The sequence below is a fragment of the Mauremys mutica genome, chromosome 1 (assembly GCF_020497125.1).
Source record: "Mauremys mutica isolate MM-2020 ecotype Southern chromosome 1, ASM2049712v1, whole genome shotgun sequence".
NCBI classification, from domain to species: Eukaryota; Metazoa; Chordata; order Testudines; family Geoemydidae; genus Mauremys; species Mauremys mutica.
Genome location: NC_059072.1, coordinates 337048119 through 337063593, shown reverse-complemented (window position 1 = coordinate 337063593; position 15475 = coordinate 337048119). Strand labels below are relative to the sequence as shown.

General features: G+C 45.2%; 1 protein-coding gene across 2 annotated transcripts in view; it reads right to left on the bottom strand.

Annotated features, from left to right (window-relative positions):
* The window catches only part of LOC123371909 (transmembrane 4 L6 family member 1-like), a 29030-nt gene that overhangs the window by 363 nt on the left and 13192 nt on the right, over positions 1-15475 (bottom strand). For both annotated transcript variants that reach the window (XM_045019796.1, XM_045019789.1), the window contains exons 2-5: positions 11452-11635; positions 7743-7808; positions 1513-1658; positions 510-696 (exon numbers count right to left, since the gene is read on the bottom strand). In XM_045019796.1, coding sequence (XP_044875731.1) covers positions 510-696; positions 1513-1658; positions 7743-7808; positions 11452-11622 — 570 coding nt within the window. In that variant the 5' untranslated portion in view covers positions 11623-11635. The remainder of the gene's footprint in view (positions 1-509; positions 697-1512; positions 1659-7742; positions 7809-11451; positions 11636-15475) is intronic.

Sequence of the window (15475 nt, the reverse complement as noted above, 5' to 3'; positions counted from 1 at the left end):
ACCCACAGATAACATGACCCTGAATCTTGTATGTCCATAGATGGGCTTTAATCCCTACATTTTGAAAAGTGACTTGTGACTTTGGGTGCCTTGGTTATTGAGTGCCCACCCTGAGTCACATGCTTTTCAGAGGGTGGGTGCTAAGTATTGTCTGAAAATCAGATATTTTTATGTAGCTCAAATTCAGTACCTGCAAATTGAGATTCCCCAAATCACTAGTCGCTTTTGAAAAGGTAGTCCTAAATAATCACAGCATCAGACCCTTTGTCCCCTCTCCATGTGGGAATAAATAGTGTTATGTTTTTTAAATGGGGCATTACTTTTTATTATTTGTCCAACTATTTAAAAAGTCCTTGAGATTTGCATCATTTGTTTACATATCTGATATTATACACTATCAGGACAATTTACTGTGGTTCTGTCAAAAGTGGGGCTAAAATTATCATAGAGTCTGAAAAATACTAGTAAAAATAATATTTACTTTGTGATATCTTATATCAGATACTCACCTTTCTTTTCCTCATGCATGTGCCACATATGAATCCAATAAGTCCATTGATGACTTGAATAAAGCAAAGAACAGCTTCAATTGTACCAATCCCCAAGAGAAGAGAGAACAAGACAATATTCCACATAATAACGTTTTCAGGTTTTTTGCAAATGCTCCATGTTGTCTGATTAAACAAATAATTGTCTCTGTAAGTAGAAAAAATAATTGACAACTTATTATGAAGAGTGATTCAAAAAGACTTCATCGGTTAAGAGCTGTACCTCAAAGATTGGGCCTGATTCTCTCCTTGGTATCTTTAGAAGTCATTTTCAAAGGGTAAAGTGAATGTTAAACTCTAACATAGTGGTCTGGTAGCATATTATACCCACTTTGCAAAGGTGTAATTGACCATTTAAGGTGCAGGGCCATGGAGCATTAGGCTTGCATTACATGGCTACCCGCATAAGATCCTGTGTTTTGTTTCAGGACAATTTTAATGGCAAAATACAGAAGTCCACAGAATATAAAAAATGTGCCCATAATCTGTTGCAATATCTCACCCAGTTTCATCAGAATTCTCCAGTCTACTTTGCAAGATGTTGTCAGGGTTCACTTGCAAAAAGCTAATGGAATGATTTTTGCATTGCTTTTCAGAGGGATGTGGGAGAGGGCTCAATTTGGCAGATTTCCATCCAACTGTGTGACTCCCTTTGACTTTAATAGGAGCCAAGGCACAAATTTCATACAGTCCCATGAAAGTATTGCACAGCCATCACACAAGTCTGGTCAATAGCGCAATAGAAACAAAGCACCCATATCCTCCAAAACAAAAGCAGGCAGCTTCCCAGAGAATGAGCCAGAGAACTTGGACCAAGTGAAGGATGGTTGGGGCCTGCTCGCTCAGAATAATATAGATTTGATAGCACAGAACATCAATTCATTTCAGAAAAACCTAGATTTGCTGTTAGAAGGGTACAAAAATTGGCCCTTGTAATTTGAAAGAGTCAGTACGTCATACTTACGTGAATGTGTCATTCCTGAAAGGGTAGATGTATTCTCCATCACCAGTGTCACAAAGAGGCCCACTAATCAATCCCAAGGATGAGATGACCACACAATATACCCCTCCTGCAGCTCCGAGTACAGCCAGCAGCACAGAGAGCAGCATCTGAAAGAGAGAAGGCCCTGAACATCATCTCTGTGGACACAGAGTATTATGGACTCCTCAGACTGTGAATGGAAAGGGAATCCCTCTTTATCTGTTTTGCACTTTAGGCAATAAATAACAGCAACCGTAATTTGGGGCCTGCATCACTGCAGCAGGAATTTGAAGTTGTTGAATCTTTCCAACTCTGGTGCAGCTACCCCCTGGGCTGAAGAAAAGTGCAGATTGCATCCCACCTGCCTGCAGAGGTGGATGAAGCCCAGATCTATAGGAACATAGGACTGGATGGGTATGTCTGCACTGCAGCTGGGAGCGTGCTTCCAGCCCAGGTAGATAGACTTGCACTAGCTCAGATAGCAGTGTGGATGTTGTGGCATAGGCAACAGCTCAGACTAGAACCCACACTCAGACCAGGGAGCCAGGTGGGCTTGGACTCGGGTGGCTGGCCGCCCATGCTACTATTTTCAGCGTGCTAGCTCGAGCAGAGCTAGTGCGAGTCTGTCTACCTGGGCTGGGAGGCTCACTTCCCAACTGTAAAGCGAGAAGAGTCCATTGTGATCATCTAGCCTGACCTCCTGCACATCACAGGCCACAGAACCTCACCCAGCCCCTCCTGTAATAGACCCAGAACCTCTGGCTGAGTTACTGAAGTCCTCGAATCATGATTTAAAGACTTCAAGTTACAGAGAACCCACCATTTACACTCATTTAAACCAGCAAGTGACCCATGCCCCAGGCTGCAGAGGAAGGCAAAACCTTCCTGGGTTCTCGCCTAATCTGACCTGAGGGAAAAGTCCATCCTTACCCCAGATATGGTGATCAGTTAGATCCTGAGCATGTCGACAAAACCCCCCAGCCAGACACCTGGACAAGAATTCTCTGTAGTAACTCAGAGATCTCCCCATCTAGTGTCCCATCATCAGCCATTGGAGATATTTGCTGCTAGCAGTTGCAGACTGACAACATGCCATTGCAGGCAATTGTACCATCCCTTCCATAAACTTATCAAGCTCAGTCTTGAAGCCAGTTAGTTTTTTTGCCCCCACTGCTCCTCTTGGAAGGCTATTTCAGAACATAAGAACAGCCATACTGGGTCAGACCAAAGGTCCATCTAGCCCAGTATCCTGTTTTCAGACTGGCCAATGCTGGGTGCCCCAGAGGGAATGAACAAAACAAGTAATCATCAAGTGATCCATCCCCTGTCGTCCCTTCCCAGTTTCTGGAAAACTTCACTCCTCTGATAGTTAGAAATCTTTGTCTAATTTCAAGCCTAAACTTGTTGATGGCCAGTTTATATCCATTTGTTCTTGTGTCAATGTAACTCTGACAGATCCTGGTCATTGGCGGGTGGGATCCAGCCTCTAAAGCAGGGGTAGGGAACCTACGGCCCATGGGCTGGATCCGGCCTGCTGCTTCATTTCATCCAGCCTGCTGCAAGTCTCCCCTCCTGCACTCAAACTCCCTCCCAGACCCTGCACTCCCATCCTCACTCCAACCCTCTGCCCCAGGTTGGAACCCCACACACACCCAAACTCCCTCCTGGAGCCCGCACCGCGAACCTCCTCCCTCACCCCAACCAGGGCCGCCGGGGGGGGGAGGGAGGGAGGAAAGTGGGGCAATTTGCCCCAGGCCCGGGTCCCCACAAGCCCTGGCCCAGCGGCGGTCTGGGTCTTTGGCGGCATTTCAGCGGCGGGGGGCCCTTCAGTCTCTCTGGGTCTTTGGCAGCGGAGGGCCCTTTGGTGCTGCTGAAGACGCGGAGTGACTGAAGGGCCTCCCGCTGCTGAAATGCCACCGAAGACCCGGACCGTCGCCGGGTGAGTACATGCGCCGCAGCTCCCCCGCTTTGCCCCAGGCCCCTGAATCCTCTGGGCGGCCCTGACCCCAACCCCCGGCCCCAGCCCTGAGCCTGCTCTGGCACTCCAAACCCCTTAGCCCCAGCCCATAGCCTCCTCCTACACCCCAAATCCCTCATCCCCAACCCCACCCCAGAGCCCTTACCCCCAGTTGGAGCCCTTACCCCATCCTGCACCCCAACCCACTGCCCCAGCCCAGAGCCCCTTCCTCCACCCTGAACCCCTCATTTCTGGCCTCACCCCGGAGCCTAGGGGAAGCCTCAAGCCTCTGTGCCTTCCTGTGGGGCTGGAGTCATGAGCGCTGGCTCACCCTGCTGTGGAGAGAAGCCCTGAGCCTCTGCACCCCACCTCAGGGCTGTATGTAACCCATGACTGACTTTTTCTGTGGCTCAATGACCCCTTATAGAAAAAAGGTTCCCCCTCCCCCCGCCCCCCCGCACTAAAGCTTAGTGCATGAGCCTCTACTTGAAAGGTCTACAATCTGGGGTGCGCCCCCTAGGGGAGTGCAGAGTAATGTTCCGGGGGGTGTGGGGAGGGAGCACTGCCCAGCTCCACTTCTGGCTCCGGCCCTGTGCCCAAGGTCCCAACTGCTGGCTCCGTGCTCCGTGCTCAGGGATCTGCTCCTGGCCGTGGCTACCGGCCCTGTGCCCAGGGTCCTGGCTGCCCATCCTGCTCCTGGGGCTCTGTGCCCAGCTTCGGCTGCAGGCCTTGGCCTCTGGCCAAGGGTCGCACCCCCCCGCCGAGGGTCCACTCCAACCCCCAGCTTTGGTCCCAGCCTTGCCCCACTTACCCCTGCCCACGTCCCCCCTCTCCTGGAGCCATGGCCCCACTTCCGCCTCCATGGGGTGTGTGAGGACAGGGGTAAGAGGGGACGTGAGGTAAAAAGTTTGGGGACCACTGCTCTACTGCATGAGTTAAAAGCTCCTAGCCAAGGCTGTAGCAGACTCATTAATCTTTAGGTGATCTCCTGCCACTAGAGAGGGAGAGAGCACCACATCCATCAGGCATGGGTTACATCAAAATTAGCACTTAAATAATTCCTCTCCCTCCCAGGTATTTATCCCTCTGATGTTTTTCGAGAGCAATCATATCTCTACTCAGCCTTCATTTTATTAGGTTTAACAAGCCAAGCTCTTCTTATAAAACAGATTTTCCATTCCTCTGATCATACCAGTAGCCCTTCTCTGCACCTGTTCCAGTTTGAATTCATCTTTCTTAAACATGGCATATCAGAACTGCACACAGCATTCCAGATGAAGTCTCACCAGTGACTTTTTTAATGGCAGTAACACTTCCTTACCTCTACTGGAAATACTTCACCTGATGCACCCTAGGATTGCATTAGCCTTTTTCATGTCTGCATCACATTGGTGGCTCACAGTTGTCCTGGGATCAACCAATACACCCAGGTCTTTCCTCTCTTCTGTTGCTTCCAACTGATATATGCCCAGCTTATAGCAGAAATATTCACTGTTAGTTTCCAAGTGCATGACCTAGTACTTTGCATTATTAAATATTATTCTATTTCTATTACCCTGAATTTCAAGGTCCTCCAAATCTTCTGGTATGATATTCCAGTCCTCCTTTGTATTGGCTATATCTCCCAACTTTCTGTTATCTGCACATTTTATTAGCACACTCCCACTTTTTGTGCCACGGTCATGAATGAAAATGTTAAATGATTGGTCCCCAAATCAATCCCTGAGGAACTTCACTAGAAACCTCCCTCCAGTCTGACAGTTCACCTTTCAGTATGTCCCATTGTAGGCTGTAATGTCAAACGAATGGGCCTGTAATTTCCAAAATCACATTTTCCCCTTTCTTAAAAATAGGTACTATATTAGCAATTCACCAGTCATAGGGTATGACCCCCAAATTTATGGACTCATACCTGAAGGGACCTCCTTGGTCATCGAGTCCAGTCTCCTGCTTTTTCAGGCAACCCCATCAGATAATCCCATTCATAAATTTATCAAGCTCTATTTTAAAACTAATTATGTTGTTTCCCCCACTATTCCTATTGGGGGGCTGTTCCAGAACCTCCCTCCTCTGATGGATAGAAACCTATTTCTAATTTCCAGCCTAAATTTATTCATGGTAAGTTTATACCCATTTGTTCTAGTGCTTGTGTAACCCACACCCCTTCTGGGTGTGGTGTTCTGTCCCATCTAGTGCCACCAAGACCACTTAGAAAGCAATTAATGAGTCTGGTCCTACAGCCTTAGCTAAGAGCCAGGGGGCTTTTAGCTCATGCGATAGAGGCTCATGCTTTAAGCTCCCAGAGGCCTCAGGTTCAATCCTGCCCACCAACGACTGGGATCTGTCAGCATTACATTAGCACTGTCCTTTAGCTCAAGTAGTTCTTCTCCTACCTCTTGATGGCTTTAATTGTCTGGGGTTCCATAGCAGATCTGCCAGTGGTGGCAGCCCATGAGACTGATTCACTGCATCTCCTGGGTTCCCTCAGCCAGCCACTTAATAATCTAAAAGTATACGGTGGCTGTTTGTATACGGAAAACTTTTATAAGTGGGGCTACCAGTGGTGCCTTTAATTAGGGCTGCCTAATACTTCCAGCCTATAAGATGTAGTTTTGGTTGCTTATAACTTTGCCAAACTTTAACCATTTGGGATAAAAAATTTCATGTTGGGTGTTTGGCTCAGCCTGGATTTATTTAGTAGAAAGTTTTGGATAAAATAGTTCAGCCAATTCCAGGAACAAAATTAGGGAAAATATATTGTTTTTCCACCATGACTGAGCATGCTCCATGCTGGGGCTCCAGGGGCTGAGCAGGAATTTCCCTGCAGCTGCTCCTCTGAGGGACTGCTGTGGTGCCACCAGGAAGATTGTCTGTCCAGTGATCTTAATGCTCCAGTTGCACTGGTGGTGGAGGAGAAGGAAGTAGCTTTGTGGTGGAGACTTACAGAAGCTAAGACAGGAAGGGGCAGAAGGGGAAGGGTCTTTAGCCACTAGAGAACTCTCCAGTCCAGAACATGGAATCAAACCTGGGATTTCTGAGTTTCAATGTTCTCTGCTGTCAGCAAATATCTGTAAAACCCACTGGTAAAATGTGTCTCATTTTCCTTGAGTGGCTGATCTACATAGAGGATGTCAACCAGGGGTCGGCAACCGGTGGCTCCCGGCTCGCCAGGGTAAGCACCCTGGCGGGCCGGCCCGGTTTGTTTATCTGCCGCGTCGGCAAGTTCGGCTGATCGCGGCTCCCACTGGCCGCGGTTCGTGGTCCCAGGCCAATGCGGGAGGCAGGAAGCCGCGGCCAGAACATCCCTCGGCTCGCGCCGCTTCCTGCCTCCCGCATTGGCCTGGGACCGCGAACCGCGGCCAGTGGGAGCCGCGATCGGCCGAACTTGCCGACGCGGCAGATAAACAAACCGGGCCGGCCTGCCAGGGTGCTTACCCTGGCGAACCGGGAGCCACCGGTTGCCGACCCCTGATGTCAACCTACTACTGCTATTGGTTACTGCCTTAGGTCAAATGGCAGAGGTTTGTGTTGTAGATCTAAAGGTTCCAAACCTATTGGTGAAACATGTGGAGGTTATTATGGTTCCACATGATGAAATTTCTGTGGTTTTTTTTTCAAATTTGATTTTTAAAAAATGTAGGAAGCTACAACAAATTTACATCCAAGACTGAAACATGAAGCACTCACAAATTAGGAAATGCCAGAATTGAGGTTGCAATTCTTAATTTGGCCCCCTTGTGCATTATGGTATATAGCAGAGAAGTCTTATGGTATGTTACTTCTGCATCATGAGGCATGGCACCCTGGCACTGTCCTCACATGAACAGCCACAGGAAAGGGGTTAGGCTGTGCCACCCTAGAGGACAGTATAGTTTGCCAACTACCCCTGTTCACCAGCAAACTGGAGCAGTGATTTGTGCCACTTGGAGTGGGATAGTGCTGCTTTGTCCCCCTCCACTCTATACTTATTATTGTGGCTAAATGCCCCAAATCTGTCCTTGGGATAGGTCTCAGTTTATATAAACAGCTCCAATATATTAACATTCTTGCTAGATGAGGCTGCTCCTGTGATGGAGTCAATCAATCATAGGCCAAGCACAGGGATTCTGCAAGTCAAGCCCTGTTTCCGTATTGGGGGGATTGGACTGTCAGTGGTTGTGTGCTTTGTGCCTTTCCATCTGCTCAGCTCCCACTTACGGGCTGTTGTTCAGGGATCATGGTCATTGCCCTTTTCAGCATGTAAATTGTTGCTTACCCCACATCTGTTAGCGCAACATCCAGCTCCACCTGCGCCCAGCATCATAAATGCTGGCAAAATAACCTGTAAGTTAAGAACATATTGAATTAATATGTGAGGTCTCCACGTACTCAGCTTTAGTTGGACAACAATGTGTGAATTAAGTGGGGTCATAGGATTGAGCTACTTTAGCTTCTTCTGGCTCTTCACTGTGTGTTACACCAACTGAGACTCACTTGCGCACTGGAAGAGTGACTTTAGGTAGCTCTATGGTATTCCAACTGACTCTAAGGAAGTGTTAAGGGGACTAAAGGATAGATTCACAGCTAGTGTAAACCAATGTAGCTCCATTGATTTCAGTGGAACTACACCAGTTTACACCAGTTGAGAATTTGGTCCTAAATTAGAGTGGGGGGATTTAAATTGCACCATCTTACTCATCATCCCCGAATTTGATCTTTTGTATTAGACCACAGGAAGGTGCAAACAACACAATTCAGTCAACACTCTCCGAGCTCAGCTCAGTTTGATCCATGGTAATTATTAGCTGGAGTCAAGTTGATAGGGTGTAGCCAGCAGTCCCATCCATGACTGTGCCATGGCAGGATGTCCTATCATGCCACAGAGAGTCTCCCTAGACCAGTGGTTCTCAAACTTTAGTAACCCGAGGACCCCCTTTTTTATTTTAAAATTTTGCTGGGGACCCCCAAGCCCCCAGCTCAGCCCCAAGCCCCATCCCCAGTTCACTACTTCCCCCAAGGTCCTACCCCCGCCCCACCTTTTCCCACCCCTGCTCTACCCAGGCCCCTCCTCTCTCCTGCCTCTTTCCACCCCCTCCCTGGAGCGCTCCCATCCTCCCTCCTTCCCCTCCCTCCCAGCGCCTCCTGCATGCCGGGGAGGGGGGAGGAACAGCTGTTCTCTGGTGTGCAGGAGGTGCTGGGAGGGAGGGGGAGGAGTAGAGGGAGGAAGGGGGAAGAGTTGATCAGCGGGGCCCACGGACCCCCTGGAGTACCCTCATGGATCCCCAGTTTGAGAAACGCGGCCGTAGACAACACTGGTTGTAGAACTACAAGGTCTGCCTGTGTTCAGTAACCAGAATAAAGAATCCCCCTTTATGTTCATAAAACAGCTGAATCCATTGTTGTTTGTGTAACTCTTTCATGCAGCAACATGAGAGAGAAAAGCATTTAACTGTGGCTGTCAAACCAGGGAATGGAAAGAAGGACGGACTGCGGGGCAGGTGGAATACTTGAAACTATTCACTCTTTTATTTTAGCTGACTAGATTCAGCCTGACAGTGCCCCTTTAACAGCTCATAGCAACACTTCCACAAGGGCTATGGGCAGAAAGCGAAGAATATAATATCCATTGTAGCTGAACCTCAGTGGGGAATTTATGTGAACAGAATGAAAATACTTCTGTTGGAATTTGGCTAGGGCATTGGGATTAAAAAAATCCTCTTGTTGCGAAAAGTGCAATGAGGTTGTTAGCAGTTCAAACCCAGCAATACAGTGTCCTCTAGTACCCTGCTCAGTCATTTTAGAGTATTGACTGAGAGTCAAGAGTGCCATCTACTGAATCAGCAGCCCTGCTTCCCTCACTACCCTTGTTTTCCTGGAAGGCCTCCTAGCCAGTCTGTGAGTGGGCTATTTCGTCTCTGCTTGGAGCAAGTTCATTTGTTTGGAGTGAAGGGCTTGTTTGTTGTGTCTTGTTTTTTTGAGCATCTGTAACTTCCTGCCTTTTGGGGTTAGAATGAAAATTTGCCAGTACGCTGGTGTCAGTGAGGTGGGGTCTATGTGTTAGGTGGGGCTCAGTCACTTCCCAATGGTGCCATTCTACGCGCAGATTGACTCATGATGAGTTTGCAGCATCGAGCACTCATAACAAATGAGTCATTCTTCCTTTCTTCAAATGTCTGAATTTGCAAAATAAGGAAATTGAGGGGTTTTAAGCAAAATAAAGTCCTGTGTTCTGTTTTTATACGGGCATGTCTTTTAAAAAGCAGCCATGGAAGACAAGGAGAGAGCAAGGTTGAAATGAGCCAAAGCTGGCTACTAAATGGAAAGATTGTTCTTGTGGTTCAGACACTGGCGTGGTACACAGGAACCTGGATTCAGTTCCCAGCATGAGACTGACTTTCTCTGTGACCTTGAACAAGCTGTTTAATTTCTTCATGTTTCAAGTCCCTTGCTGTCACGTGGGGATAATACCCCCCTTCTCCCATGCTTTGTCTATTCACATCTCTTTCTCAGTCTATCACATAATTTCATAGAAAACGCATACACTTAACAGCACTGTTTTGCTGATCAAAAACTACTCATAGTGCTGTTGTCAGTGTTTTGGAGATCAGTGCAAATTCCTCTTCCCCTCGCTGTGTCCATTTTTGATGCATACCATCCTGGCCACAGCCTAGCCTTATTAGAACCCTTAAGAGAAGTCATGTTCTGAACATGACACAGGGCTCTCATACTGAACATTACTCTTTTCTTTCATTGAAAGCCAGTGGCCCCTGGGCTTGGAATGGTATGAATTTTTCACAAGTACCCGTGGTACAATTTTGAGCTTTGTTCAGACTCCCTGTTCATACATCCAGGCTCAGCACGAGGGATAGGCCTATCGACTAGGTGGATGGTACACAAGAAGAGCCAAGTAAGCTATTCATAGCAGAGAATTTACTCATTTTTCTGTTTGTGAAATATGGTCCTGATCCAAGCCCATTATACTTAATAGGAGTTTTTTCATTGACTTCAGTGGCTTTTGGATCAGGGCCTTACTGAGAACAGACTTTGATTTTTATGGATTTGTTGCTCATAAATATTCAGTGAGGAGTACATTTCATCTCCTCCTTTATGTGAGGAGATGACAGCCTATTTAATGTCTGTGGTCTATTTACTTAGACTCTTTACTATTCATTATTTGTGGTATATGATTGGTCACCTTGGTTGCATGGCTTTTTTTCCTGCTCCTTGATTGCATGACTGAAAATGTATAGACAGGGACAAGCACTTCATATGATCTATTCAAACACAATGCATATACAACTGTGGGAATTCACACAAAGAACAGGCATTCCCCAGACATGTATGTGGACAAATACCTGGTCACACACATGTTCACAGAAAAATGACCAAAAGAAAAATAGGTTCAACCATTTTCATAACAGCTATTTGGAATTCAAACAGTCCTCTCAAAAAAGAGGAGCAGTTCAGCACTACTTGATTTTGACAACAGCTCCAATAAGGGCAAGCCCAAGCAAGCTTCACTGCCCCATGGAAGGTGAGAATAAAATCAATGAAAGGAGCAACAAGGCAACACAACTCAATACATGTGAGAACTTACAACCCAAAGCTGAATTTACACATTGAGCCTCAATGTGAACAGCAAAGAAACTTGTGTGTGTGTTTACTACATAAATAATGAAAAGCCAACATTTTTGTTTCCTTTAATAATTGGAATTTTGAATTTCTTTGTACACCAGGATTTTCATAAAGAAGTTATATTTTTTATATATCGGTGATTTCGCCTTAGCCCTCCGGAAATATGCCTTTTCAGTTTTAGACCCCAGATAGTTTTAGACTTTTCCCCACAGATAGGTTGTGTCATCTACAAATGTAAAGGCAATCCCCAGGGATTGTTATTTGGAATTGACAGAGGCATCGATAAGCTTTAAAATGCTGAAATAATTAAAACAACAACAACAACAACAATGACAAAACTTCTCTCTTACCAGTATCCCAGCTCCAAGAATGCCATGGAAAAACCAAACCAAATCAGTTATCTTGTCGGGGTCTGTAACATTTCCATTGGGGAAATACAGGAGAAGATTGGAGATTATGGCACATACAGCTAATGGGAACAACACGACCCCAATGCACTTTGAACACTTCCCAGTGCACATTGTAGCTCACCCTCTGGAACGAAATGAGAGAGGCAAGTATGGGTTACGGCACAGTTTAAAAAACAGTGAGACTTTACAAGGCAATAATTTTCTTTCTTTGTTGGAGAGAACTTTAAATTATGTGACACTTGTTATGAAGCAAAATATTTTCAATTAACCATTTATTTAAGAAAGGTGCTACTATATAGAGCCCTTTCACCTCCAGTTCAAAACTGGCGCAGGTTAGTAGTAAACAAATAGTGGTTGCTCAGTGTCCTATGTGAAATGAATTGGTGACTTCATTCTAGTTCCTACAGAACAGCATTAAGATCACCACTGTGACTGGCACTAACTGGCATCCTTGCTAACAGTCTTAGGAGTGGGGTCAAGGACTGAATAGGCATGGAGACTGAGGCATCCTCTTTCGAACATAACATAAGAACATAAGAATGGCCAGACCTTTGGGTCAGACCAAAGGTCCATCCAGCCCAATATCCTGTCTACTGACAGTGGCCAATGCCAGGGGCCCCCCCAAAAATAAACCTAACAGGTAATGATCAAGTGATCTTTCTCCTGACATCCATCTCCACCCTCTGACAGAGGCTAGGGACACCATTCCTTACCCATCCTGGCTAATAGTCATTAATGGACTTAACCTCCATGAATTTATCTGGTTCTCTTTTTAAACCCTGTTATAGTCCTAGCCTTCACACCTCCTCAGGCAAGGAGTTCCACAGGTTGACTGTGCGCTGTGTGAAGAAGAACTTCCTTTTATTTGTTTTAAACTTGCTTCCTGTTAATTTCATTTGATGGCCCCTAGTTCTTATATTATGGGAGCAAGTAAATAACTTTTCCTTATTCACTTTCTCCACATCACTCATGAATTTATATACCGCTATCATATCCTGCCTTAGTCTCCTCTTTTCCAAACTGAAAAGTCCGAGCCGCTTTAATCTCTCCTCATATGGGACCTGTTCCAAACCCCTAATCACCTTAGTTGCCCTTCTCTGAACCTTTTCTAATGCCAGTATATAGTTTTTGAGATGAGGAGACCACACCTGTATGCAGTATTCAAGATGTGGGCGTACCATGGATTTATATAAGGGCAATACTATATTCTCAGTCTTATTCTCTATCCCTTTTTTAATGATTCCAAACATCCTGTTTCCTTTTTTGACTGCTGCTGCACACTGCATGGACGTCTTCAGAGAACTATCCACGATGACTCCAAGATCTCTTTCCTGATTAGTTGTAGCTATATTAGCCCCCATCCTATTGTATGTATAGTTGGGTTATTTTTTCCAATGTGCATTACTTTATATTTATCCACATTAAATTTCATTTGCCATTTTGTTGCCCAATCACTTAGTTTTGTGTGATCTTTCTGAAGTTCTTCACAGTCTGCTTTGGTCTTAACGATCTTGAGTAGTTTAGTATCATCTGCAAACTTTGCCACCTCACTGTTTACCCCTTTCTCCAGATCATTTATGAATAAGTTGAATAGGATTGGTCCTAGGACAGACCCTTGGGGAACACCACTAGTTAACCCTCTCCATTCTGAAAATTTACCATTTATTCCTACCTTTTGTTCCCTGTCTTTTAACCAGTTCTCAATCCATGAAAGGATCTTCCCTCTTATCCCATGGCAACTTAATTTACGTAAGAGCCTTTGGTGAGGGACCTTGTCAAAGGCTTTCTGGAAATCTAAGTACACTATGTCCACTGGATCCCCTTTGTCCACATGTTTATTGACCCCTTCAAAGAACTCTAATACATTAGTAAGACATGATTTCCCTTTACAGAAACCATGTTGACTTTTGCCCCAAAATTTATGTTCTTCTATGTGTCTGACAATTTTTTTCTTTACTATTGTTTCAACTAATTTGCCTAGTACTGATGTTCAACTTATCAGTCTGTAATTGCTGGGATCACCTCTAAAGCCCTTTTTAAATATTGGAGTTACATTAGCCAGTCATTGGAAACAGAAGCTGATTTAAAGGACAGGTTACAAACCCTAGTTAATAGTTCCGCAACTTCACATTTGAGTTCTTTCAGAGCTCTTGGGTAAATGCCATCTGGTCCTAGTGACTTGTTACTGTTAAGTTTATCAATTAATTCCAAAACTTCCTCTAATGACACTTCAATCTATGACAATTCCTCAGATTTGTCACCTACAAAGGACGGCTCCAGTTTGGGAATCTCCCTAACATCCTCAGTTGTGAAGACTGAAACAAAGAATTCATTTAGTTTTTCCGCAATTACTTTATTGTCTTTAAGTGCTCCTTTTGTGTCTAAATCGTCCTGGGGCCCCACTGGTTGTTTAGCAGTCTTCCTACTTCTGGTGTACTTAAAAAACATTTTGTTATTACCTTTTTGAGTTTTTGGCTAGCTGTTCTTCAAACTCTTTTTTGGCTTTTCTTATTACATTTTTACTTTGGCAGTGTTTATGCTCCTTTGTATTTACCTCACTAGGATTTGACTTCCACTTTTTAAAAGATGCCTTTTTATCTCTCACTGCTTCCTTTACATGGTTGTTAAACCACGATGGCCCTTTTTTAGTTGTTTTACTGTGTTTTTTCATTGGGGTATACATTGAAGTTGGGCCTCTATTATGGTGTCTTTGAAAAGTGTCCATGCAGCTTGCAAGGGATTTCCCTTACTTTCAATTGGTTAGATCTTCAGGCTAAGCATGAGGTACATAGATAGCATGGTTTGGAGCAAGTTACATTACTGTTGCCTGTAGGGTGTGCTTGTTCAGGAAGAGGACTTCAGTTTCATAGAATCATAGAACTGGAAGGGACATCGAGAGGTCATCTAGTCTAGTCCCCTGCACTCAAGGCAGGACTAAGTATTATAGGATTGTCCGACTGGTCCCTGTATGAGCGCTAAACTTATTTAAAAGAAAACCAGTGCAAAGGTACATTTAGTTCTGTGGGTATTTGTGGAGAGCAGATATTTGCCTGAGACACTCATTAGCTAATAGTGCCAGGTCATCTCATCTTCAGAAAAGTGCAAAGACTGCTGTCTTGTGAAAAGCAGTGGCCCTATATTTTCTGGCTGTCAGGTTTTTCTGCTAATATATCCCATTCTGTACTAAAAATATGCCTGGTATCTCATACTCAATAGTGAATCTTTACTCCATAGTTAAGCTACTGGAAGCCACTATTTTTCCACAGCACGCATTTGGCATCAACAACAGTAAAGCTTCCCCACACTGCTAATCCTGGAAGGATTCTTAGTCCTTGTTTACATTGAGAATTTCGCCTGATGCCAGCAGCCAAGGGACAGCCACTGATGTAATTGCAGTGGTCTAATCCCAAAGTACAGACAAAGAAAGCCTCAGTTTGCACCAGCACCACTTATACTTGCTTGAAACTTGGGTAAATCCACCATGCAAATCACTGCTTTCCTTGTCTACCCTTGAGCATTGCACCAGTGCAGCTACCTTGGCAGATGGCTATTAACTGCTAGAATTGGGGAAAGTTTCCAAGGAAGACAAGACCTCAGAAGGAGAGCATGATTTAGACTTCATGCCCATTAATTTCTTTGCTTTTCTACTCAGGCTACAAATAAATAAATAAATAAAATGACAGAGACAAGATGGGTGAGGTAATATCTTTTTCTGGACCAACTTCTGTTGGTCCAAGAGATGAGCTTTTGAGCTTACACGGAACTCATCTTCACAACCCCCCAATCTTGCCAGGATGATCATCAGAAACAAGCTCCCCACAGATCAAACCCACCAACTCAAAGCAGCACCAGATCTTGCCAGATGCAAAACCTGTAGACACATTTCTACTGCTATGATAAGAACATAAGAACGGCCGTACCGGGTCAGACCAAAGGTCCATCTAGCCCAGTATCTGTCTACCGA